This window comes from Bombina bombina, chromosome 6 (genome assembly GCF_027579735.1).
Source record: "Bombina bombina isolate aBomBom1 chromosome 6, aBomBom1.pri, whole genome shotgun sequence".
Classification (NCBI taxonomy): domain Eukaryota; kingdom Metazoa; phylum Chordata; class Amphibia; order Anura; family Bombinatoridae; genus Bombina; species Bombina bombina.
Genome location: NC_069504.1, coordinates 709,019,916 through 709,045,612, shown reverse-complemented (window position 1 = coordinate 709,045,612; position 25,697 = coordinate 709,019,916). Strand labels below are relative to the sequence as shown.

At 38.4% G+C, this 25,697-nt stretch overlaps 1 protein-coding gene across 1 annotated transcript in view; it reads right to left on the bottom strand.

The window, feature by feature from the left end:
* The window catches only part of FARSA (phenylalanyl-tRNA synthetase subunit alpha), a 63,582-nt gene that overhangs the window by 19,494 nt on the left and 18,391 nt on the right, over nt 1–25,697 (bottom strand). Inside the window, exons 7-10 of the mRNA XM_053717876.1 lie at nt 11,235–11,350; nt 8,727–8,811; nt 5,254–5,353; nt 4,592–4,760 (exon numbers count right to left, since the gene is read on the bottom strand). Coding sequence (XP_053573851.1) covers nt 4,592–4,760; nt 5,254–5,353; nt 8,727–8,811; nt 11,235–11,350 — 470 coding nt within the window. The remainder of the gene's footprint in view (nt 1–4,591; nt 4,761–5,253; nt 5,354–8,726; nt 8,812–11,234; nt 11,351–25,697) is intronic.

Sequence of the window (25,697 nt, the reverse complement as noted above, 5' to 3'; positions counted from 1 at the left end):
TACTTGTTAGAGCGGCAAAGAGAATGACTGGGCGGGCGGAGCCTGAGGGGAGCTATATGGACAGCTTTGCTGTGTGCTCTCTTTGCCACTTCCTGTAGGGATTGAGAATATCCCACAAGTAAGGATGAATCCGTGGACTGAATACACCAAGTAAGAGAAAAAGGTATTGGAGATACTGTGATCACAATTTAAGACTCAAGTTAGCCACACTTGAAGTTAATAAGGTGCTGTAAACAGATCTTATAAATGTACCAGCGAAAAGGCAACCACTATCATTTAAAAATGACTTCATGCATATGTTCACATGTTAAAAAAGGGCCATAATTACTTTCACACTTTATAATAACTGTTTCAGAGCAAAAGCTATTAAAGAAACCTTAAAGGGACATTAAACCCAAAAAATTTCTTTCATAATTCAGACAGAGAATACAATTTTAAACAACATTCCAATTTACTTCTATTATCTAATTTGCTTTATTCTTTAGATATCCTTCGTTAAAGAAATAGCAATGCACACGGGTGAGCCAATCACATGAGGCATCTATGTGCAGCCACCAATCAGAAGCTACTCAGCCTATCTAGATATGCTTTTCAGGAAAGAATATCAAGAGAATAAAGCAAATTGGATAATAGAAGTAAATTAGAAAGTTGTTTAAAATGGTATTCTCTATCTGAATAATGAAATAAAAAATGTGGTTTTAGGGCTCCATGTACGAAGCAGCGTAAGCTGCTCCGGAGCCTTTGCGGGGCAGGTTCGCATATGCGAGCCTGCTTCCCGCAATGTAAGAAGCAGCGGTCATTAGACCGCTGCTTCCTACACCCTACGCCACCTCTTAGGTGGCGAAGCAAAATCACCGAGAGCTCGCTCGCTCTCGGTGATTGACAGCCCCTTCAGTCGCGTGATTGGTCGCGCGACTGAAGGGGCGGGCATTACACACTCCGCTGAGTGTGTAATGATACATACGGGCAAGCGGATCAATAGATCCGCTGCCCGTGTGTAGCGGAGGCGGGCGGACAGCTTCGCGAGTTAAGAAGCTGTCCGCCCGCCTCTTAGTACATGGAGCCCTTAATGTCCCTTTAAGGTGATATAATAAAATGCTCTAACACTCTGGAACAGTATATGACTGCACTTCTGCTTGCACAGACCTGTATTAAACTCACACAAAACTAGTTGAAAACATTGTAGCTCTGAAGCAAAGCAATAATACATTTCCACTTCTGAGCTGAACACAACAAGTGAATGGCGGGTACTTAAATATGCTGCACTCGGATTGGCCTATTGAATGTTTTGAGCTCAAGTTCAGCAGTGCATTTCCTCTCCAGGGCAGATTTTAACTATCCAATAAAGAAAGTACCCAGGGAGCTCTGGTTAAAATCCAAAGTGCTTTATTTATTCAATTTCATTAAAACTTTTTCCTTGCAGCAGCAAAGTCAGCAAACAAACAAACAATCCGTGTGCTTGCAATCAAACACACATGGTGCTTCCACTGAGGTAGCGTCAGAGGGTCAGCTGACGCGTTTCGGCCAATAGCCGTAGTCAAAGCTGTATGACCCCCTCACACACCTCCGTGCTTTAAAACACAAAAGGTTATTTCTCATTGGTTAGATAAAAACATGACGCTACTCAGTTGCTATTGATGGTACATTTCAATGCAATCAGTGAAAGTAACTTAGTTTCTGTATACATTTGTAAATTTATTATACACATTTTATCTGTTTGATATATGTTACTAAGTACATTTTCCTAGTATATCGTTAAACCGCTGCTGCTGAAACTCTTTACCCATTCTCTTGCATGCATATCTCTTTGTAAATGTTTCCTTATTACCTAGTGATTGTATTTTATAATATGTCAAATTATTTTTGCTCGAGTTAAAACTATGTTTGTTTTATTTGTTTATTTTGTTTATTTGTCTATTTCTCTTATTCCTTTTATAAAGAAACTAGGCGATTATGACTTTTGATCTTAATAAATTTGTCAAGGTTGTTGTGATATGGTACTCCTATTTAAATACCCATTTTCGTTCTGTTCTGATTATTTTCCTTAGCTTATCTTTTCTTTTTATTTTTATTTTTAAGGGATTTATTCACTGCCAGAAATTTATTACATCAGATTCCATATTTAGACCCTTTGGATATCTGGTCTGCAATTTTATCATCCAGTAAACTTCTTGTTTACCTAAGATGTAATCTAGATTTCCTCCTCTAGCAGGTGCCCTAACTTTCTGAATTATGGTCCATCTCAGCGTATTTGGACTTTTATTATGTTTCCTTGAAAAATGTTCTATAAGGGGTGTAGTCATAGTTCCTGTCTTGATGTTTGTGACATGCTCCCGTATCCTACTTCTTACCTCCCTTGTTGTAAGACCTGTGTACTGTATGTTGCAGGAGATGCATGTTAACAAGTAAATGCAATTTACAGATCTGCAATTTAAGCATTCATGATGGTTAAATGTTCGTCCAGTGGCCTCACTTTTAAATTCATCCCCTGGACTCAGATACTCACATGCAGTACATGTACGATTGCTGCACGGGTATACTCCTACACAACTTAACACAAGCTCTTGGTTAAGTTGTGTAGGAGTATACCCGTGCAGCAATCGTACATGTACTGCATGTGAGTATCTGAGTCCAGGGGATGAATTTAAAAGTGAGGCCACTGGACGAACATTTAACCATCATGAATGCTTAAATTGCAGATCTGTAAATTGCATTTACTTGTTAACATGCATCTCCTGCAACATACAGTACACAGGTCTTACAACAAGGGAGGTAAGAAGTAGGATACGGGAGCATGTCACAAACATCAAGACAGGAACTATGACTACACCCCTTATAGAACATTTTTCAAGGAAACATAATAAAAGTCCAAATACGCTGAGATGGACCATAATTCAGAAAGTTAGGGCACCTGCTAGAGGAGGAAATCTAGATTACATCTTAGGTAAACAAGAAGTTTACTGGATGATAAAATTGCAGACCAGATATCCAAAGGGTCTAAATATGGAATCTGATGTAATAAATTTCTGGCAGTGAATAAATCCCTTAAAAATAAAAAGAAAAAGAAAAGATAAGCTAAGGAAAATAATCAGAACAGAACGAAAATGGGTATTTAAATAGGAGTACCATATCACAACAACCTTGACAAATTTATTAAGATCAAAAGTCATAATCGCCTAGTTTCTTTATAAAAGGAATAAGAGAAATAGACAAATAAACAAAATAAACAAATAAAACAAACATAGTTTTAACTCGAGCAAAAATAATTTGACATATTATAAAATACAATCACTAGGTAATAAGGAAACATTTACAAAGAGATATGCATGCAAGAGAATGGGTAAAGAGTTTCAGCAGCAGCGGTTTAACGATATACTAGGAAAATGTACTTAGTAACATATATCAAACAGATAAAATGTGTATAATAAATTTACAAATGTATACAGAAACTAAGTTACTTTCACTGATTGCATTGAAATGTACCATCAATAGCAACTGAGTAGCATCATGTTTTTATCTAACCAATGAGAAATAACCTTTTGTGTTTTAAAGCACGGAGGTGTGTGAGGGGGTCATACAGCTTTGACTACGGCTATTGGCCGAAACGCGTCAGCTGACCCTCTGACGCTACCTCAGTGGAAGCACCATGTGTGTTTGATTGCAAGCACACGGATTGTTTGTTTGTTTGCTGACTTTGCTGCTGCAAGGAAAAAGTTTTAATGAAATTGAATAAATAAAGCACTTTGTATTTTAACCAGAGCTCCCTGGGTACTTTCTTTATTGGATTACTACTTTGTACCTTAACCCGGGTAGAGCTCTCTTTACGGCGCAGATCTGGGACCGGATTGAACACAGCACTCAAGTGGTTGCAGGTGCTAGGTCGGAGTCTCTGAAGAGGAGAGGTGGTGAGTGTTTATGCTATATAATACTTATGTCCGCTTGTGACTTCCTAAAACACATTACACTCAAAGTTAACCACTCTCCATGGACCGGAGCCGGTCGGTCACACTTGTAACTGACAGAGGGAATGTGTGCATAGTAATCTGACCGTTACCGACATGTCAACCTGTTAACCTGGGAAACTATTTCATCACTGTTTGTTTATTACTACTGGCTTGGTTCTAAAAGACCGAGGACTGTTAAAGAACAATACTTACGGTACCCATGAGACATTTATTTGTACACAGTACATATTATGGTTTAGAAATTAAAATATTTACACAAGTCTGACTGTCAAGAGGGAGGGTTCATTTTCTATTTCAGATTTTAACTATAACAATTGTCTATAGTTCTCTGCAAGCAATCTTGCAACAACAAATTCTTTTAGCACTTTATTGTTGCTCAATGATGTCCCTTTAAATATTCTGTTTGTGTAACACAGGGGATTAGGGGAGAAAGAATCAGTGTTTTTGAAGTTATAAAACAGATATTGTTTTCTGCTTTGGAGAAAAGCATGAAAGGAAGGTTAGCAGTAGAATCTGCCACATGTAAAGGAATATGTACTTGTATTAAAGGAAATTAAAAGTAGCTAAAGAAGAGCAGTAGATAGGAGATGTAAGAGGACTGTTTAATGGGAATATGAGAAACATACCTAGCTTGTTAAAGAATTCCTTTAAGACGCCCATGAGATCTCCAAGGGTTAAACCGTAATCTGACACTACTCCCTCAATCTGGTGAAACTCTGCCAAGTGGGTGGCATCCAGGGTCTCATTTCTAAACACCCGATCAATGGAAAAATACTTCACAGGTGTAAACTCTTTCTGCAGGGTATAAAAAGATGGTAAGTGAAGTAAAGATGAAGAAATAATGTGGGGGCAAAAAAAGAACAATTACAGTGTTAAAATATTAACACCTCAAATAAATGGTCTCTAATTTGAAGACCTGTAACTCTGTAAAAAAGGTGGCTTATTAAACACTGCAGGGAACTTCTTCTTTTCAAAAAGATATTTTCCCCATAGCTACTTTTAAGACTTTTCTCCATAATGTATTTTTTTTTTTTTACAAAGCTGCAGCATTGTCAATTTTGCCAATATATAATAATACATATACACACACACATATATATATATACACACACACATATATATATATATATATATATATATATATATATATATATATACACACACACACACACACATATACATACATATACACACACACACATATATATTATATACACACATATACATATATATATATATATATATATAATTTTAATATATCTTTAGGTAGCTAAACTGAAGCATTTACCTGCTGAGCAAGTTTGTACAGCATACGAGCACTCACTGCAGTGGTGTGAGTGCGCAGGAGGTTTTTCTTAGCCTCTAAGATACTCCAATCATATTTGTAACTGCAAAGAAAAGAAAGAGACCATATATTTATTTAAAAAAAAAAACACAAAAAAAAAAAAAAAAGAAGGGGAAGAATAATACAGGTTATTAGCCAAAAAACAAATCATGTAGCATTGACTGAACACAAACAATACAAACAGAAAGCAATGACAGGTATGCAACAGCAGGATATAAAAAGGGAGGATTAAGCAGCACACCAGGAAATCCAAAAATAAAAAGTTCAAACATTATTCCATTTCAAAGAATACATACACTCAAACACAAAAGGGGGCGTGTCCTTAAGCGCTTTGTGCTTAAAGAGTTAGTAATAGCTGCGGAAAAGAAGCAAACATATATCCTTACCCAGTGAAGAAAACATATTTGTTAAAAGTTGTTCTATATGGTGCTGAGACTTTGTCCTAATTTGTGAATAAAAGAATGTTAGCCCTCAACAAGGTGAGAAAGATATACATTGACAGTATGAATTGTACACAGTACGTTATACATAAAAACACTCTAGTGCAGTAATGCATATATATATATATATATATATATATATATATATAAAATGCACAATAAGGAATATATTAGAAATACAATATTTAGGTGAACACTACATTTTGGAAATTGGTCAATTTCTTCCAATTGTAAATAATCCCAGAAATAATATAGAAAATACTCTAAAAAATAAGGAAAATAATCCTACCGGGATAATACTGTGATTAAACTACAATTAGAAGAGAAAATAGACCATTACAAGTTCATTAGTCAGTTCCAAAACTCACCAAGAAGAGCATCAACACAATATTATTTATAATGACATAAAGACCCTTATGAGTTGAGATGCATTAAAACTGGCAAGTATATAAAGAAAAGAAAGATTATAGGAGAAAAGAGTACCAATTCCAATTCAAGGCGACTGGGTATCAAAAAAGAGAAGAGAAATGAAGAAGAATGGTTGACTCAGTCCTACAGCTATTGGTTAGGGGCCTGAGCAGCTATTTGAGAGACTCTGGTCATCTTATCTCATTGTTGGAAGAAGCCAATTGGCATGAAAAAAAGGTGGGTGGTGATAGATGTGGTGTCATTGTATTCCAATATTCCCCATCACTTAGGTATCTAAGCTATTGCCTTTATTTATTTATTTATTTTTTTTTAATAAAAAGGACAAATTATTCAGACAAATTCAAAATATTCCTGTGGGAAAGTGTTGAGCTTCTGCTATCCCATAATTCTTTTATGTTTGATGGAAAATATTACTTACAAACCTGTGGCACGGCGATGGGGGCAAAATTCGCCCCCTCATTCGCAAATTTATTTATGGGATGGTGGGAGCTCATATACAGTGAGATCAATCCCTTTAAGAATAATATACAATTATATATGAGGTATATTGACAATCTCATTTGAAAAGGTACATTCAGTTTTAAGGATTTTTTGAGTTATGAGAATGAGCTAGGGTTAAGATTTACAGGAGAAACGCATGAGACAAGGGTCCAGTACTTAGATCTAAATCTTTCTGGCTCATTTGAAATGAATTTTGTCATCATGGATACCTATAGAAAACCAACATCAGGGAACACAATTCTCCATGCCAAGTCATGTCACCCGAGACACTTAAGTTCATTCCGAAAAGCCAGTTCTTGAGACAGAGGAGAAATGCTTCCCCTGAAACATTATTTGATATACAGGCCAATAAGCTTATAGAAAGATTGAGAGCTAGGGGTTATGGTGTGAATCTCCTAAAAGATAAACCAAGATCAAGTGTGAAAAATAAGAGTCAGAGAGGGGATGGTGGTTATTTCAACGAAACTATGGTCTTCTCAACAGAAATTTCCTTGCAATATAGCGATATTTGTGATATCATAAAACGTAAACTACCATTCCTAAAAGGAGATGATTATCCCCTTATGTTGATCAGATTAAGTTTATTTCAAGAAAGGCACCGACTCTTGGAAATAAATGGTCTCCCAGTTTGGTTTCTAACAATCATAGCAGTGAGAAAGGAAGACGGTTACCCAAAAAGGGCACCTTTAGATGCCTCTCACAAAATTGTGGTACATGCGAAGTAGTTGTCATGGGAGACACTTTAAAAAGCTCCGCTACTGGTGCTGAATTTAAAATTGAGCACTATGCAAATTGCAGTACCACATTTGTGGTTTATCTTTTAGAGTGTAACCTTTGCCATGCCCAATACGTGGGTCAAACGTCACGCTGCCTGAGGTCCAGAATACGCGAGCATAAAATAGACGTTAAAAACTATGATAAAGACTCTAGTGTAGCTAGGCATTTTAACGTATTACACTTTACCCATAGATCCAATTTTAGTATTAAGGTGATAGATATTGCTAAGTTACCACCTAGAGGTGGTGATAAAAGTTTAAAAGAATATTGGATTCCAACATTAAATACAAGAGAACCTACAGGGATGAATAAGGAGTGGGACATTAGTTTCTTTGTTGATTAGTGGGGTGTGTATGTGTATATATATATTATTATTATCAGTTATTTGTAGAGCGCCAACAGATTCCGCAGCGCTAATAAGGCTGAACATGCATTGTCCCTGGTAAGTGCTGGCCCACGTCTTCTTCATTTCTCATCTCTTTTGATATCCAGTTGCTTTGAATTGGAACTCTCCTTTCTCCTATAATCTTTGTTTTCTTTCTATACTTGCCAGTTTTAATGCATCTCGACTCATAATGGTCTAATGTCATAAATAATATTGTGTTGGTTTTGGAACGGACTAATGAACTTGTGATGGTCTATTTTCTCTTCTTATTGTAGTTTAATCACAGTATAATTTCGGTAGGATTATTTTCAAGAATATTTTCTATATTATTTCTGGGATTATTTACAATTGCAAGAAATTGACCACTTTCCATAATTTAGTGTTCACCTAAATATTGTATTTCTAATATATTCCTTATTGTGCATTTTATATTTTATATGTATATGCATTACTGCACTAGAGTGTTTTTATGTATAACGTACTGTGTACAATTCATACTGTTGATGTATCTCTTTCTAGTTCCGCACAGCACAAAACGCGTAAGGACACGCCCCCCTCCTCCTGTGTTTGAGTGTATGTATTCTTTCAAATGGAATAAAGTTTGAACTTTTATTTTTGGATTTCCCGGTGTGCTGCCTAATCCTTCCTTTTTTTGTTGCTATCGCTGTTGGCTTGCTCAGCCCTACTTTTTTGGCTTGCACCTCGCTACTTGACACTATAAACTGTTGCTTTGTTATACGCTGCCCTGTATGGTTGTTGCAGTGACCAGGAGGAAGTTGCGGACATTGTTGATTGAACCTGTAGCTGCGTTACCCCTCTTCACTTTCTCGAACCGCAGATATAGCATATAACACAGAATTAAACATCATACAAAAAAATATTACCCTTGTGAGCCATAACCGCCTTCTGAATGAACCTTTTTCACACGCTCTAAATAATCCATTGGGAATTCTGTTGCTTCAGCTGGATCTAAAATAGTTATCACAACATTATAAGAATTTTAAATTCACAGCTTTTTATATATATATATATATATATATATATATATATATATATATATATATCAGTCACTTTTTCTTTTTTAAATTCTTTGATCATTTGCAAGACGTTTTTAAACAATTTTAGTACTTTTATCTCTTTGGATATTACCCCGTGGTGACAGTATTTACAGACTAGGAAATATCAAGTGTTGGTTGCAAACAAAAAACACTTCCCAGTGTGAAGATAGCTATATATACACATATATATTTTTTGTTGTTGTGATATATAAAACGAAAAAAAACAAAAAAACAAGCATTTACATATATAGAATACAATATAGAAAATCTTTTTAAGGAGCAGTTTTCTGAAAAGTTTTTTCTGCAGGATTTTAACACACACAAATTAAGAAACCACTGCAAAATTATCAGTTTCTCTTGTTTTACTATTTTTAGGTATATGTTTGCGTAAAATCATGAAAATTTTTGTTTTATTCTATAATCTACTGACATTTCTCCAAAATTCCAAATAAAAATATTGTCATTTAGAGTATTTATTTGCAGAAAATGACAACTGGCCAAAATAACAAAGATGCAGCGTTTTCAGACCTTGAATAATGCAACAAAAGCAAGTTCATATTAATTTTTAACCCCTTAAGGACTACAGCACTTTTCCATTTTCTGTCCGTTTGGGACCAGGGCTATGTTTACATTTTTGCAGTGTTTGTGTAATTTTCCTCTCATTTACTGTACCCACACATATTTTATATACCGTTTTTCTGGCCATTAAATGGAATTTCTAAAGATACAATTATTTTCATCATATCTTATAATTTACTATAAAAGCAAATTATAAAATATGTTGAAAAAATGGAAAAAAACACACTTTTTCTAACTTTGACCCCCAAAATCTGTTACACATCTACAACCACCAAAAAACACCCATGCTAAATAGTTTCTAAATTTTGTTCTGAGTTTAGAAATACCCAATGTTTACATGTTCTTTGCTTTTTTTGCAAGTTATAGGGAAATAAATACAAGTAGCACTTTGCTATTTCAAAACCACTTTTTTTCAAAATTAGCGATAGTTACATTGGAACCCTGATATCTGTCTGGAATCCCTGATCTCTGTCTGAATATCCAATGACATGTATATATATTTTTTAGAAGACAACCCAAAGTATTGATCTAGGCCCTTCTTGGCATATTTCATGCCACCATTTCACCGCCAAATGCAATCAAATAAAAAAAATCGTTCACTTTTTCACAAACTTTAGGTTTCTCACATTATTTACAGCTTGTGCAATTATGGCACAAATGGTTGTAAATGCTTCTCTGTGCGCGCCCCCGGGGACTCCGCCCATGATCCTGTCCCCCTCTTACTCCTTCCTCCAATCGATGGCCGCCCACCCACCAACGATCACGGTCATCGATGGCCAATGCAGAGAGGGCCACAGAATGGCTCTCTCTTCATCGGATAGCTAAAATATGTTATTGCAGGAAGCCTCAATATCGAGGCATCACTGCAATAACATGAAAGTGTCTGGAAGCGATCAGGGTACGTCCTTGGTCGTTAAGGACCTTTTTTTTGTAGGACGTACCCTGTACATCGTTGGTCCTTAAGGGGTTAAACAACAAATTACTAGCAAGAGTTCAGAAATCAATATTTGGTTGAAAAACCCTGATTTTCAATTACAGCTTTCATGCGTCTTAGCATGCTCTCAGCCTTTCACATTGTTGTTGGGTTACTTTATGCCACTCCTCCAAAGGTTAAAGCACCTCGACTCTGTTTTGATGGTTACTGACCAGTCACCTTCCTCTTGATCACATTCCAGAGGTTTTCAAAGTTTTTTTTTCAGATGCAGTTACTAACTCTTTTATTTTTGTTTTTAATCTTAGCTGAGAGCTCGCAAGTGAGTGCTGGACTTTCTCTGTGTGTTGTATTAATATATTTTGTAATTTTCCCTATGGGCCTTGCACCCAGACCTTTCTGGGGTTAACTGCCTGTGACTCTGGGGACAGTGCTGCTTCTCAGAGTAGTAATGAGCACCCAAGGCTGTGCATGTTGCAGGGTCATGGGATGTGTACCCAGTCCAGTCTGAGAGTACAGTCCCGTTGTGTGCGTGTGTGTGTGTAATATATATAAGGTGTTTATGCTCAAGTCAAAATCAAGGAACATAGCAAGTCATGTATAATATTTACATTGTTTTGCATAAAAAAGATCCCACATACACCATTTACTTTCTAAATAACTTGTATTACAGATGAGAAGCAAAAGGTGAAAGCTTTCTACAGTTTTGTACTTTTTATTTTTCCTCATCATTTTTACTCTTTCATCAATCACCATTTGTAAAAATAACCACATTATGCACTAGACAAGAACTAAAGCGTAATCCAAATACATAAAGAGTTTACCCTGCAGGAAGAAAGTGTCATGTTGATCTCTGGCTGGATGCTGTTGTGGCTGAAACAGGGCATCAAAATTCCAGAACGAGCTCTCTATGAAGTTATTTGTGGGCATCTCTGTAAAGCTATGAAAGGTTATAAAAAAAAAATATGACATCAGGTTTGTGTAGCACAAACAAGCACATGACAGACAATTTGCTTAAAGGAACACTAAAGTTTATTTATTAAAAAACACTTACAAAACTGAACGGAGTAGTGCATATTTATCATATATAAAATGTCAAAAGCGCATTTTAACCCCTTAATGACAACTGACGTACCAGGTACGTCATGCATTAACTAACAGTTAATGACAATAGACGTACCTGGTACGTCAGTTGTCTAAGAGAGTGCTGGAAGCGATCGCAATCGCTTCCAGCAGCTCTCAGGGTATTGCAGTGATGCCTCCATATGGAGGCATCCTGCAATACCTTTTCAGAAGACTCCGATGCAGAGAGAGCCACTCTGTGGCCCTCTCTGCACCGGTAGCGATGGTGCCGGTTCGTTGGTGGGTGGGAGCACATCAGGGAGGCGGGTGGGCGGCCCATCGCTACCCGGCATCCGGTTCCTGTAAGTGCTATGTGCACGCCGGGTGCCGGGAGCGTGCGGGGGCGCGCGTGCGCGCCCGATTACATGGCCACTGACACCAATGAGAAAGGAAGGGGGGAGAAAAATGAATGAAATATAAATAAATATATAAGGATCTGGGAGGGGGAGGGGGTTGGGGTATTGTGGGGGGCTGCTACACTACAGAAAACATTAAAATGGCAAAAAATGGCAAAAAAAACCACTTGTTTTGGGGGCAAATTGGGTACTGGCAGACAGCTGCCAGTACCCAAGATGGCGGCAATTAGGTAGGGGAGAGGGTTAGAGAGCTGGGGGGGGGATCATGGAGGTTGGGGCTAAGGCAGGGGTCCATCACAGCTAAGACATTTTAATTTTTTTTATTAAAAAAAAGAAAAACTCCTTTTATTTAGTACTGGCAGACTTTCTGCCAGTACTTAAGATGGCGGGGACAATTGTGGGGTGGGGGAGGGAAGAGAACTGTTTGGGAGGGATCAGGGGGTGGGATGTGTCAGGTAGGAGGCTGATCTCTACCCTAAAGCTAAAATTAACCCTGCAAGCTCCCTACAACCTACCTAATTAACCCCTTCACTGCTGGGCATAATTTACGTGTGGTGCGCAGCAGCATTTAGTGGCCTTCTAATTACCAAAAAGCAATGCCAAAGCCATATAAGTCTGCTATTTCTGAACAAAGGGGATCCCAAAGAAGCATTTACAACCATTTGTGCCTTAATTGCACAAGCTGTTTGTAAATAATTTCAGTGGGAAACCTAAAGTTTGTGACAAAATTTGTGAAAAAGTGAACTTTTTTTTTTATTTGATGACATTTGGCGGTGAAATGGTGGCATGAAATATACCAAAATGGGCCTAGATCAATACTTTGGGTTGTCTTCTAAAAAAAAATATATACATGTCAAGGGATATTCAGGTATTCCTGACAGATATCAGGGTTCCAATGTAACTAGCGCTAATTTTGAAAAAAAGTTGTTTGGAAATAGCAAAGTGCTACTTGTATTTATGGCCCTATAACTTGCAAAAAAAGTAAAGAACATGTAAACATTGGGTATTTCTAAACTCAGGACAAAATTTAGAAACTATTTAGCATAGGTGTTTTTTGGTGATTGTAGATGTGTAACAGATTTTGGGGGTCAAAGTTAGAAAAAGTGTGTTTTTTTCAATTTTTTCCTCATATTTTATATTTTTTTTATTGGAAATTATAAGATATGATGAAAATAATGGTATCTTTAGAAAGTCCATTTAATGGCGAGAAAAACGGTATATAATATGTGTGGGTACAGTAAACGAGTAAGAGGAAAATTACAGCTAAACACAAACACCGCAGAAATGTAAAAATAGCCATTGTCATTAAGGGTAAGAAAATTGAAAAATGGTCCGGTCATTAAGGGGTTAAAGGGACACTGAACCCAAATTTTACCCAAATTTTTCCTTTGTGATTCAGATAGAACAAGCAATTTTAAGCAACTTTCTAATTGACTCCTATTATCAAATTGTCTTCATTCTCTTGGTATCTTTATTTGAAATGCAAGAATGTAAGTTTAGATGCCGGCCCATTTTTGGTGAACAAACTGGGTTGTTCTTGCCGATTGGTGGATAAATTCATCCACCAATAAACAAGTGCTTTCCATGGTCCTGAACCAAAAAAAATAGCTTAAATGCCTTCTTTTTCAAATAAAGAAAGCAAGAGAACGAAGAAAAATTGATATTAGGTGTAAATCAGAAAGTTGCTTAAAATTGCATGCTCTATCTGAATCACGAAATAAAAAATTTGGGTTCAGTGTCCCTTTAAATATAGATTTCAGACCTTCAGATCACAAGCAGTACAACCCTCTCCGTGAACTGACGGAAGAGTGTGCTCTACTTCAGCATGACAGCCGCTAAAGCAAATTTGTAGAAAATGCACTGATATTTTTGTAAGGGGTGAGTTGCAAGAAATGATTTCTGATCTTTTGCTAGGTAGTAACATCTGCTGGCAGTAGTCGAGATACGCTTGCATTGTTTATAAAACAAAGTGTACAACTGTGTGCCCTTTTTCAAAGTCTTTGAGTTTTTTTAGCTTTGTTTTTACTATATATTTCTCTCAAATATCTACTATTAAATAATAAACAAACAATATTCAAAACAAGCGCTGGATGTTAAAATCTTGCAAAAAACTTTTCCAAAAAAAGTCTCCTTAAAAAGATTTTCTCTATTGTATTCTATATATGTAAACACTTATTTTTTTAATCACAATAAAATATACCATATATATCATTATTACATTGGGAAATGTTTTTGTTTGTAATCGACACTTGTTATTTCCTAGTCTGTAAATACTGTTGCCATGGGGTAATATCCAAAGAGAAAAAGTACTAAAATTGTTTAAAAACGTCTTGCAAATGATCAAAGAATTTAAAAAAGAAAAAGTGACTGCTATATATATATATACATAAAAAAAAAGCTTTTTGCCAACAACTGTGATTGCTACTGGTAAGTTGTACAGTCAATAGCTTAAAGGGATAGGAAAGTAAAAATTAAAGGGACAGTCTAGGCCAAAATAAACTTTCACGATTCCGATAGAGCATGTAATTTTAAACAATTTTCCAATTTACTTTTATCACCAATTTTGCTTTGTTCTCTTGGTATTCTTAGTTGAAAGCTTAACCTAGGAGGTTCATATGCTAATTTCTTAGACCTTGAAGGCCACCTCTTTTCAGAATGCATTTTAACAGTTTTTCACCACTAGAGGGTGTTAGTTCATGTATAGATAACACTGTGCTCGTGCACGTGAAGTTATCTGGGAGCAGGGACTAATTGGCTAAACTGCAAGTCTGTCAAAAGAACTGAAATAAAGGGGCAGTTTGCAGAGGCTTAGATACAAGATAATCACAGAGGTTAAAAGTATATTAAAATCACTGTGTTGGTTATGCAAAACTGGGGAATGGGTAATAAAGGGATTATCTATCTTTTAAAACAATAAAAATTCTGGTGTAGATTGTCCTTTTAAACGTGCACAATTCCGATAGAGCATGTCATTTTAAGACACTTTTAAATTCACTTCTATTTTCAAATGTGCTTCGTTCTCTTGGTAACCCTTGTTGAAAAAGAATACCCACATATCTTACACTAGTAAGAGCTAGCTGATTGGTGCCTGCACACATTTTTCTCTTGTGATTGGCTAACTAGATGTGTTCATCTAGCTGCCAGGAGTGCAATGCTGTTCCTTCTGCAAAGGATGATAAGAGAATGAAGCCAATTTGATAATAGTGAAAGTAATTAGAAGATAGTAAATTATAAATTTGTTTAAAATTGTATGTTCTATCAAAATCATGAAAGAAAATTTTAGGGGTTCCTGTCCCTTTAACACCGGTGTTTTTTCAAAAGTGTATTTCCTCAAAATTGCATTTTTCTAATATTTTTAAAGACTGATTTGCCTTTTTTTTTTTTTTTGTAATGGACTATTGATATTTCCTAATGTGATAATATATATTTTATGGAGATATGTTAATAAAAACATTTACATATTAAAGAAAGAAAAATTGTCAGAAAATATTTTTTTCTCTGCAGAATTTTAACATCAAGCTCTGGTTTTGAATATTGTTCCCATATTATTTGATAGTTTTTAAAAATGCAAATAAAATGTTGAACCCCAATGGGTGTGTTTCTTCTTGGCATTTTTCTACAGTCAGCCAAAAAGGAGCATGATCTGAAACGGTGATTCTGATAAAAGGGGGTGGCTTTTAGAGAAAAGTGCGCCCCCACTGCACTCCAGATGGTTGCAAGATAACCAAGGGTGTTTGTCACTGCCAGAAGAAAACAGACTATGCTGGTGACCTCACCAAGTGTTTACTTTGTAATGTCACCATGCCCCAAAAACCCAGAAGGGATGGGCTCGTTCAGTAAGAATGAAGCTGAATGACGGCAAATATATACAGCTTAATTGCCCTTTAAAATATAAATATATATATATATATATATATATATATATAGAGGCTCATGGAAGCTTCTATGTATAGAACAAAGCTATGTCTGTTTCTTGCTGGAAAATTAAAGGGACAGAGGTACTGTATAATTGTTTTCTCTTAATGTGTTTTCAATGACTTGTGTTATATCAGCTGCAGAATATAAAATGTATAAGAGATTGCTTTTTTACATTTATTATAGCTGGTTTTGGTTTTTGAAACCACAATCCATTTATATGGGTCGAGCTTGCAGGGAAATCAGATGTATTTTTTTTTTTAAATTTCTTTTTATTGAGAGCCAAGTTGTGGAGACATCAAATAACATTTCCAGATAATACTATGAGAATTACATTCACAAATACAATAAAGATTCAACCTATACAGAGGTAACATTGTGTATAACATAGCAGTAGTCCATGAAAGCAATATATGACAAATGTCAGTACACAAGAGGCACTTTACATCTTTCCAATGCCGCTCACAGTCTTGCTGTCCCCACATACTCCGCTCTTCCATTTTACCTTTTTTTTTTTTTTTAAGTTTTGAAAACCTTTATTGTATCAAGTTAAAATGTACAATACTCAGTAGTAATACAGCTTGATCATGGTGCATAAGAACAAACAGTAGCACCATTAAAGACAGGGTATAATCAGAAGTAGTTACACTTTTTGTGGTACTCAGAAAGTGAAGAATGTCCTTCGGTAAGCATGTCGTAACTCTTCCAGCCAATATTGGACAAACAACTTGATCTCTCTTAATATAAGTTGTAACAATTCACACAACAAGAATTCAAAAAGGAAAAAAGAAGAAAAGGAAAAGAGAACAGGTCCAGAATATGTCTGTCTTTCTTTGACTATGAATATCAATAAGAAGGTCTAGTTTGGTATGTGTGTGTACGTGCCTAGGTCCTAATTACATGTATTTAGTACTGCAATGGGTTTCAAGGAGTAGAGGTATTCCTCCCAAAGTAGACGAATGGATAAAAATTCTTCCATTTTATGTTGTTTTGTGTAGTGGTATTGTTCCATGGCTATGGCAGTGGAAACTCTATCTCGCCAGAATGGTATAGATGGTAAATTAGGTTGTTTCCAATAGTATGGGATGTACCTTTTAGCTGCATTAATCATTACAGTAAGGAGTTTAAGACGCAATGAGCATGATGTCTGTGGCAGGTAGTTAAAAAGAAAGGTCCACGGAGTGAATGGGGGAAGAGTACCTATCACTAATTTTATTTCCTCCCTAATATCTGACCAATAAGATTGGGCGATCGGGCATGACCACCAAATATGGAGGAAGGTGCCTCTTTCTGTACATCCTCTCCAACAGTTAGTGTTGGAGCCTGGGAACAATCTTCCCAGTTTGTCTGGGGTGTAGTGCCATCTACAGAGAAGTTTCATGTTCATTTCTGTTATATTCATAGAGGAAGCAGATGAACTCATATGTTTATAAATTGTTTTCCATGTCTTAGGTGATTGTTGTTCACTTAATTCTCTCTCCCAGCTCACGGTGTAAGATGGAGGGTGGAGTGATCGGTGTGTGATTAGTAGTTTATACGATGTGGATAGGATGCCCGTTGTCGGAAAAGGTAGGTAGCATAAGGATTCAAATGGAGTTAGGGGTCGGGTCAGATTATGTCTCTCTGCGTGAGTTGCGAGATAATGTGCTAGTTGGTGGTATATGAGCCAGTTATTTATGGCCGGTCCCATTATGTCAAACAGTTCTTCCTTGGGCTTTAATTTACCGTTTTGTATAAGTGAGTAATGAGGTAGTACCTGGGTAAGGGTGGGATTATTACTGTGACGAGGGGGAGGTTGGTATGGAATTTCTGGATTGCCTATGAAAGGTGTTAGGGGCGAATGAGTTGTAGAGATAGATTTATATCCTCTTAAGATTTTTCCCCATACATTAAGCGTTTCTTTAACTAGAAATGGGAGTTCTGTAGTATTCCTTTCACGTTTTGTTGTTGTGAGCCAACATCTCCCTCCCAGTTGGCCTTCTCTTGCGATTTCCTGCTCTAAGCCCACCCACTCTTTGTGTTGTGCATGTCTACTCCAGTCCACTATCCTGGTAAGGAAGGTAGCATAGCGATATAATAGTATATTGGGCACTCCAAGCCCTCCTTCTAGCTTGGGGCGATATAAAGTTTGTGTAGCAATCCGGGGGCGCTTATGGCTCCAGATGTACGCATTGATAAGCTTCTGTAAGGAGAAGATAGTGGAGTCAGGGATAGGGATGGGTAATGCCTGCATAACATATAGAATTTTAGGGAGTATCACCATTTTAATAGCGTTTATCCTTCCCAACCAAGAGACTGGTTTGTTGGCCCAGGAGTGTAGTGTGGCGCTGACGTGGGATTTCAGGGAGTTGAAATTTAGAGGGACTAACTCTTGTAAGCGGGGGGAGATCAGGATCCCTAGATATTTGATTGCTATTGGTTGATATTTGAATTTATGTAAGTTTAATATACATAGGTCCTCTTGAGGTGTCCCTAAGTTAATGAATTCTGATTTTGTATGGTTAATACGAAAGTTGGACAGCATCCCATATTCTTGAAAACAGAATTTATGTTTACCTGATAAATTACTTTCTCCAACGGTGTGTCCGGTCCACGGCGTCATCCTTACTTGTGGGATATTCTCTTCCCCAACAGGAAATGGCAAAGAGCCCAGCAAAGCTGGTCACATGATCCCTCCTAGGCTCCGCCTTCCCCAGTCATTCGACCGACGTAAAGGAGGAATATTTGCATAGGAGAAATCATATGATACCGTGGTGACTGTAGTTAGAGAAAATAAATCATCAGACCTGATTAAAAAACCAGGGCGGGCCGTGGACCGGACACACCGTTGGAGAAAGTAATTTATCAGGTAAACATAAATTCTGTTTTCTCCAACATAGGTGTGTCCGGTCCACGGCGTCATCCTTACTTGTGGGAACCAATACCAAAGCTTTAGGACACGGATGATGGGAGGGAGCAAATCAGGTCACCTAGATGGAAGGCACCACGGCTTGCAAAACCTTTCTCCCAAAAATAGCCTCAGAAGAAGCAAAAGTATCAAATTTGTAAAATTTGGTAAAAGTGTGCAGTGAAGACCAAGTCGCTGCCTTACATATCTGATCAACAGAAGCCTCGTTCTTGAAGGCCCATGTGGAAGCCACGGCCCTAGTGGAATGAGCTGTGATTCTTTCAGGAGGCTGCCGTCCGGCAGTCTCATAAGCCAATCTGATGATGCTTTTAAGCCAAAAAGAGAGAGAGGTAGAAGTTGCTTTTTGACCTCTCCTTTTACCAGAATAAACAACAAACAAGGAAGATGTTTGTCTGAAATCCTTTGTAGCCTCTAAATAGAATTTTAGAGCACGAACTACATCCAAATTGTGCAACAAACGTTCCTTCTTTGAAACTGGATTCGGACACAAAGAAGGCACGACTATCTCCTGGTTAATATTTTTGTTAGAAACAACTTTCGGAAGAAAACCAGGTTTAGTACGCAAAACCACCTTATCTGCATGGAACACCAAATAAGGAGGAGAACACTGCAGAGCAGATAACTCTGAAACTCTTCTAGCAGAAGAAATTGCAACCAAAAACAAAACTTTCCAAGATAATAACTTGATATCAACGGAATGTAGGGGTTCAAACGGAACCCCCTGAAGAACTGAAAGAACTAAATTGAGACTCCAAGGAGGAGTCAAAGGTTTGTAAACAGGCTTGATTCTAACCAGAGCCTGAACAAAAGCTTGAACATCTGGCACAGCCGCCAGCTTTTTGTGAAGTAAAACAGATAAAGCAGAAATCTGTCCCTTCAAAGAACTTGCAGATAATCCTTTCTCCAAACCTTCTTGAAGAAAGGATAGAATCTTAGGAATTTTTATCTTGTTCCATGGGAATCCTTTAGATTCACACCAACAGATATATTTTTTCCATATTTTATGGTAGATTTTCCTAGTTACAGGCTTTCTAGCCTGAACAAGAGTATCAATGACAGAATCTGAGAACCCTCGCTTTGATAAAATCAAGCGTTCAATCTCCAAGCAGTCAGTTGGAGTGAGGCCAGATTCGGATGTTCGAACGGACCTTGAACAAGAAGGTCCTGTCTCAAAGGTAGCTTCCATGGTGGAGCCGATGACATATTCACCAGATCTGCATACCAAGTCCTGCGTGGCCACGCAGGAGCTATCAAGATCACCGATACCCTCTCCTGTTTGATCCTGGCTACCAGCCTGGGAATGAGAGGAAACGGTGGGAACACATAAGCTAGGTATTTTAAACACCAAAAAACTCTGAGCCATCTCTGTGGAGATGTTGCCTGTACAACGGCAAAGAGAATGACTGGGGAAGGCGGAGCCTAGGAGGGATCATGTGACCAGCTTTGCTGGGCTCTTTGCCATTTCCTGTTGGGGAAGAGAATATCCCACAAGTAAGGATGACGCCGTGGACCGGACACACCTATGTTGGAGAAATAGAAGTATCAATGGTGGGATGGAAGTGGGAATGTTCGCGAGTGTGAGGATGATGTCATCCGCGTATAAGGATGCTTTATATTCTTGTTGTCCTATGGAGATACCATTGATCGAGGGTGTGGTTCTGATATATGCTGCAAGGGTTTCCATTGCTAGGATAAACAGTGTTGGAGAGAGCGGGCAGCCTTGTCTAGTACCGTTGTTTATATGGAAAGGGAGGGATAGGGAGTCGTTTAATTTTATTTTGGCTGTGGGATTATTGTATAGTGCAAAGATCATATGGGTGAATTGGTCATCAAATCCAAACTTTTTCAAGGTCTGTATTAGAAAAGGCCAACTGAGGCGATCAAACGCCTTTTCAGCGTCTAGTGATAAAATTATGGAGGGGATATTGTTAGTTGTGGCATATTCAATAATATTCAGTATTTTAATGGTGTTGTCTCGGGCTTCTCTGCGAGGGGTAAAACCTGCTTGGTTTGTATGTATAATGTCAGGGATAATTTTGTTCATATGAGTGGCCAAGATTTTCGCATAAAGTTTAATATCTAGATTTAACAATGAGATGGGCCGAAAGTTAGAAGGTGTTGTGGCTGGCCTACCCGGTTTTGGAAGCACAACCACATGTGCCTCTAGCATGGAAGGAGGAAATAACTCTCCATCTATTATAGAATTAAATAGCTTTGTTAAGTGTGGTATGATAGTGTTTCGGAAAGTCTGGTAATATCTTGCGGAGAATCCATCGGGGCCTGGACTTTTCCCCGTTTTTAACTCCTGTATCGCAAATGTGACTTCTTGTGGGGTAATAGGTGAATTAAGATCCTTCAATTGTGTTTTATCAATGGATGGAAGCGGGCACCCTTGGAGAAATTTAGAGATATCCTGTGAGAATTGGTCTAAGGGAATTTCAGAGTGTATATTATATAGATTTGAATAGAAGGAGTGGAATTCTTTGAGAATGTCTGGGGTGGTTTTCTGAGAAGGTTTGCCTGGAGTGCGTATTTCGTATATGTATGACTTAAGTTTCTTTTTTCTAAGGGTTCTGGCCAGGTATTTGCCTGCTCTGTTTCCTTCAAAGTGGAATAAGCTATTTGTTTCCCTTTTTAGTGTAATGTACTCTATCTGAAGAAAGTCGTCTAGTGCTTTCCGTATCACCTCAATTTCATTTAGAATAGAGGAATCTGTCGGGGATAGTTTATGTTGGAGGGACAAATGTGAAAGTTTGGAGGTAAGGTTTAAATATTGTTGCCTTTGTATCTTGTTGATCTGAGCTTTCAATTTGATAAATTCGCCTCTGAGGAAGCACTTATGTGCCTCCCAGACTGCAAACTGATTGGGTGTAGAAGGGGAGTTGATAAGAAAATATTCCTCTATGGTTTTATCTATTTTCGTAACATTTTCTACATTATTTAGGAGAGTGTCATCCAGCATCCAATGACTGTGGTTAGTGTTGCGTTCTGGCCAATTAATGTGTAACTGGACTGCAGAATGGTCTGACCATGGGGTAGGTGTGATTTCACATTTGGTGATATGGGATAGGCCTATCTGGTTAGCGAAAATATAGTCGATTCGACTATATGACTTATTGGGATAAGAATAAAACGTGTAATCCCTGACTTCCGGATGTAAGTATCGCCATGTATCATATAAATTGTGCAGTTTGAGGTGTTTCCAGAAGTATGTAAGGAATTTCGTATTGGGATTGGTGTAGGGGTTAGTGCTGTCTAACTGTGGTTGGAGTGGAAAATTAAAGTCTCCTCCCAGATAAATCGGGCCCTTTGAGGTGTCCAGCAGTCTGCTAAATAGTTTATTAAAAAAAGGTTTTGGAGTAGTGTTGGGTGCATATATATTAACAAGGGTTATAGGTCTACCGTACAGGAGGCCTACCAAACCTAAAAATCTGCCATCGTTGTCTGCTATTTTGTTCAGAAGTGTAAAAGGCAATGTTTTCTTGAGCAGGATACTGACCCCACATTTTTTGGTAGGGCCTGTGTTATGATAATGTTGGGTGTACGTGCGGCCCAAATATTTAGGATAGCAGTTTCTCTTAAAATGAGTCTCCTGTAGATAAATATCTGCGCCTCTCTTTGCTAGATCTATCATTGCCTTAGAGCGTTTACAAGGTGAGTTTAAACCCTTTGCATTCTGTGATAGAATGATCAAGGGGTGAGAGTCTTTGTTATTCCGACTTGTCATGTTGTAAGAGTAAGTGTATGTGGGATAGATAGAGTGGAATATACATTATATTGATAATACATGAATAAGTCTCAATTGCACAGTGAGTACACATTTTTTCATAGCCTTCACATTGTCTGGAAAGAGCAAAATAAGCATTGTGAACATATTCTGAAAACATAAACATAAAAAAAAATACAAACATATCTCTAAGTCTAACAATAGACATAAATTAGAGAAAAAGTCCTTTAGGGGAACAATACAAGAGAATGGGACTCATAGTGGTAGAACTTGGCCATCCCCTCCCTCACAACAAATTGTCTGAGGGTGGGGGAAAGTCTTTGTAAACATCTGGGGTAGATTCTTAGATTTTGAGATTCTAGGGTGACCTAGGGCAACGTACCATTAGGTATGTCCAAGCTAATGGGGCAAAATATGTAGGGGGTGGGAGGGAAGGGGGGGGGGGAGTGGGGAGGGCGGGAGGAGGGGGGTAGGGGGAGGGAGGGAAGGGGAGGGAGGGAAGGGGGGGGAGGGAAAGGGGGGGGAAGGGGAGGGAGGGAAGGGGGGGGGTCAGATTGTTACGATATAATTAGACATAATTTAGACAGTGTTACTTGAATTAGATTCTTACCCTCCTGGGAACAGGTGACTCTGGGGTATGTCCATAAAAACAACCAGTACATTTCAATGTCAAATAGCAAATTAAAAGGTTTTGTAGTCAGTCATCTTCAGAGTTGAGGCGACCGGGGGACTCCTGCGTAGTTTCCTCGTTGCGTCTTCCAGTTTGTTTGTGATCAGAGATTGTTCGTGGCATCTTAGTCTGCCATCTCGTGGAGTTAGGTTTTGGTCTCTTAGGTAGTGCTGAAGTAGGAGGAAGGGCAGAGGGTATTATTGAGGGTTGATCTATACCCAGTTCTTTGCAGAAAGATGAGATGTCATCAGGTGAGTGACAGGTGTATCGACGGTCATTTTGTATTACCATTAAATGGACTGGGAAGCCCCATCTGTACGGGATCTTTTTGTTGCGGAGTGTGGTTGTGAGAGGAAGAAATTCTTTTCTTATCTGTAGAGTTCTTGTGGAGAGGTCTTGGAAAAACTGTACAACGTTGCCTCTAAATCTGACAGGTTGTCGTTTGCGAGATTGATTTAATAACATTTCTTTTTCAAGGAAGTTCTTAAATCTAATGATGATGTCCCTGGGGGGAGCATTTTCTGGAGGTTTGGGTCTGAGGGCTCTGTGAGCTCTTACCCATAGTATGTTGTCTGGGTAAGCGGAGTCCTTTATGGAGGTAAAGAGGGATTGTAAATATTCATGAAAGTCTTTCGGTAGAACGGACTCAGGAATACCGCGGAGCCTTAGGTTTTTTCTCCTGCTCCTGTTCTCTAGATCGTCGATCTTATCCATTAAAGCGGTAAATGTATCTTGGTGCGTTGACGTCTTTTCCTCTAATCTTTGAATGTCTTCCCTCACTTCCTCTGTTTCTGCTTCTATCATATCCACTCTGGAACCGAAATTGTGTAATTCTTGTTTCATCTCCATTAATTCTTCGCGGAGGCAGGTTCTAAATATAGTGGATATTTCTTGTTTTGTCGCAAATTGGGATAGTAGCGAGGAGGGGATATTTTCTGGGATGTTGAGTGAGGGTGAGGATTCGGCTATGTGGCCGTGCGAAGAGATATGTTTATTTTGAGAAGTCATCGGAGGCGATGGATGCTCCGTGGCAAAAAAAGACGGCATGGTGTGGGATTTAGTTGTGCCTTGCTTTAAGTTTTTGTCTGTTTTTGTATTTCTTCTAGCCGCAATCATTGTATGGTTAATTACAGTATAGCTTCAGTGTGAATAACCTAAAGTTGCTTATGAAGCAGATAAGGGGCAGCTTATAGTCCAGACCTCTATTTACCAGCAGCTTGCTATGTGCACAATGTGGAACCGCCTTATATGTTTTGCGGGATAAACCTCAATAAGACTGGATATGGTGTACACTCCTTGTGTTATTCTGTCTTGCTGTATTATATTACTGTCCCTGCTTGTTAAGAGGGATAAGGGGTTATGAGGTGGGTGATTGAATTTTCGCCCCTGCGTGTAGCTTTTACTTCTTCTCCCTTCACTGGCTATTAGCTGTTTTCTGGGGTAGGTAGGAAGTGATTTATGTTAGCATAAACTGTGATATATCTAGTGAGTGAAGGATGCCTCACCTAACTCTGCCTTTTACAGTGTTTCTGTCTATGCCCGTATCATATTTTAACACTGTCCGTGGGCGGGTTGCGTAGTTTCTATAGCACAAAGCAGGCCGCAATAATGGCGTCTGCCTTGGCTCCCTTTTCCTTCAATTTATTTATTTGTCCTGTGCGTTAGTCTCAATTGAAGCAGCTGTCACCACTTCGGCCCTTGTAGGTGTACCTGTGGGCTGTGAAGGACCGTTAGGTCAGATTTAGAGCAGGTAAATACCTTTTGCGGTTGACTGTGTTGAGACTGTGTCTGAGTCCGGGCGGCGATGGTAAAGGGCCCCTTGGTCACAGGTCGCCGCAGTGCCTTGTAGCGCTCGGTCGCTTGTCCGCTGCAGTCAGGTTGTGCCTTGTATACAGAAGACCGCGGCTGTGTTGCGGTCGGTCCGTTGGCTTACAGGCAGGCTGGTGGTAGACTGTGAGGCCTCTCGTCTCTCGAGAGGCCACGCTGTTCCTTGCGGTCACTGTATGGAGGTGATCTTCGATCTACAGCCTCTACATATGTTAGGGTTGCCCCAGGTCACCGTTGGTCAGTGTTTAGTTAGATATAACTACTCCAGGATAGCTTTAGGAGAGTCCCTTCTTGCGGAGCACCGGAGTTACACAGCCATCGTAGCTGTAGCCAGGCTCCGCCCCCCTTCCATTTTACCTTTTAACAGTATCCCCAACTAATCCCCTACCCACCCCCCCAACTGTCTAATAAATTAAAACCACCGGTACAGAGATCCCTAGTCTGGGGGTCATGCAGATTGAGGTGTATTGTCATTTAAGGATGTTTCTCTTAATGTAACAGCAGTTTGAATTTCTAAACCTATGTCTCTTGCCCCACTGAACAGTCGCCTATCACTACATAAAGTGAGAGTGAAGGAAAATGTTTGTATGGATATAACCCAAGCAATTAAAACAGTAAACAGTATGTTAAAGGTCAACATGCACATGCCTTTCGAATTGAAGGTGAGGGTGTTGCGGCCCAAAATAAGCGTGTATAATGGTGTGAGTAGCAATTGTGATAGAAAAGGCAAAACCCCCCGCTATAACACTGCGCAAAAAACTT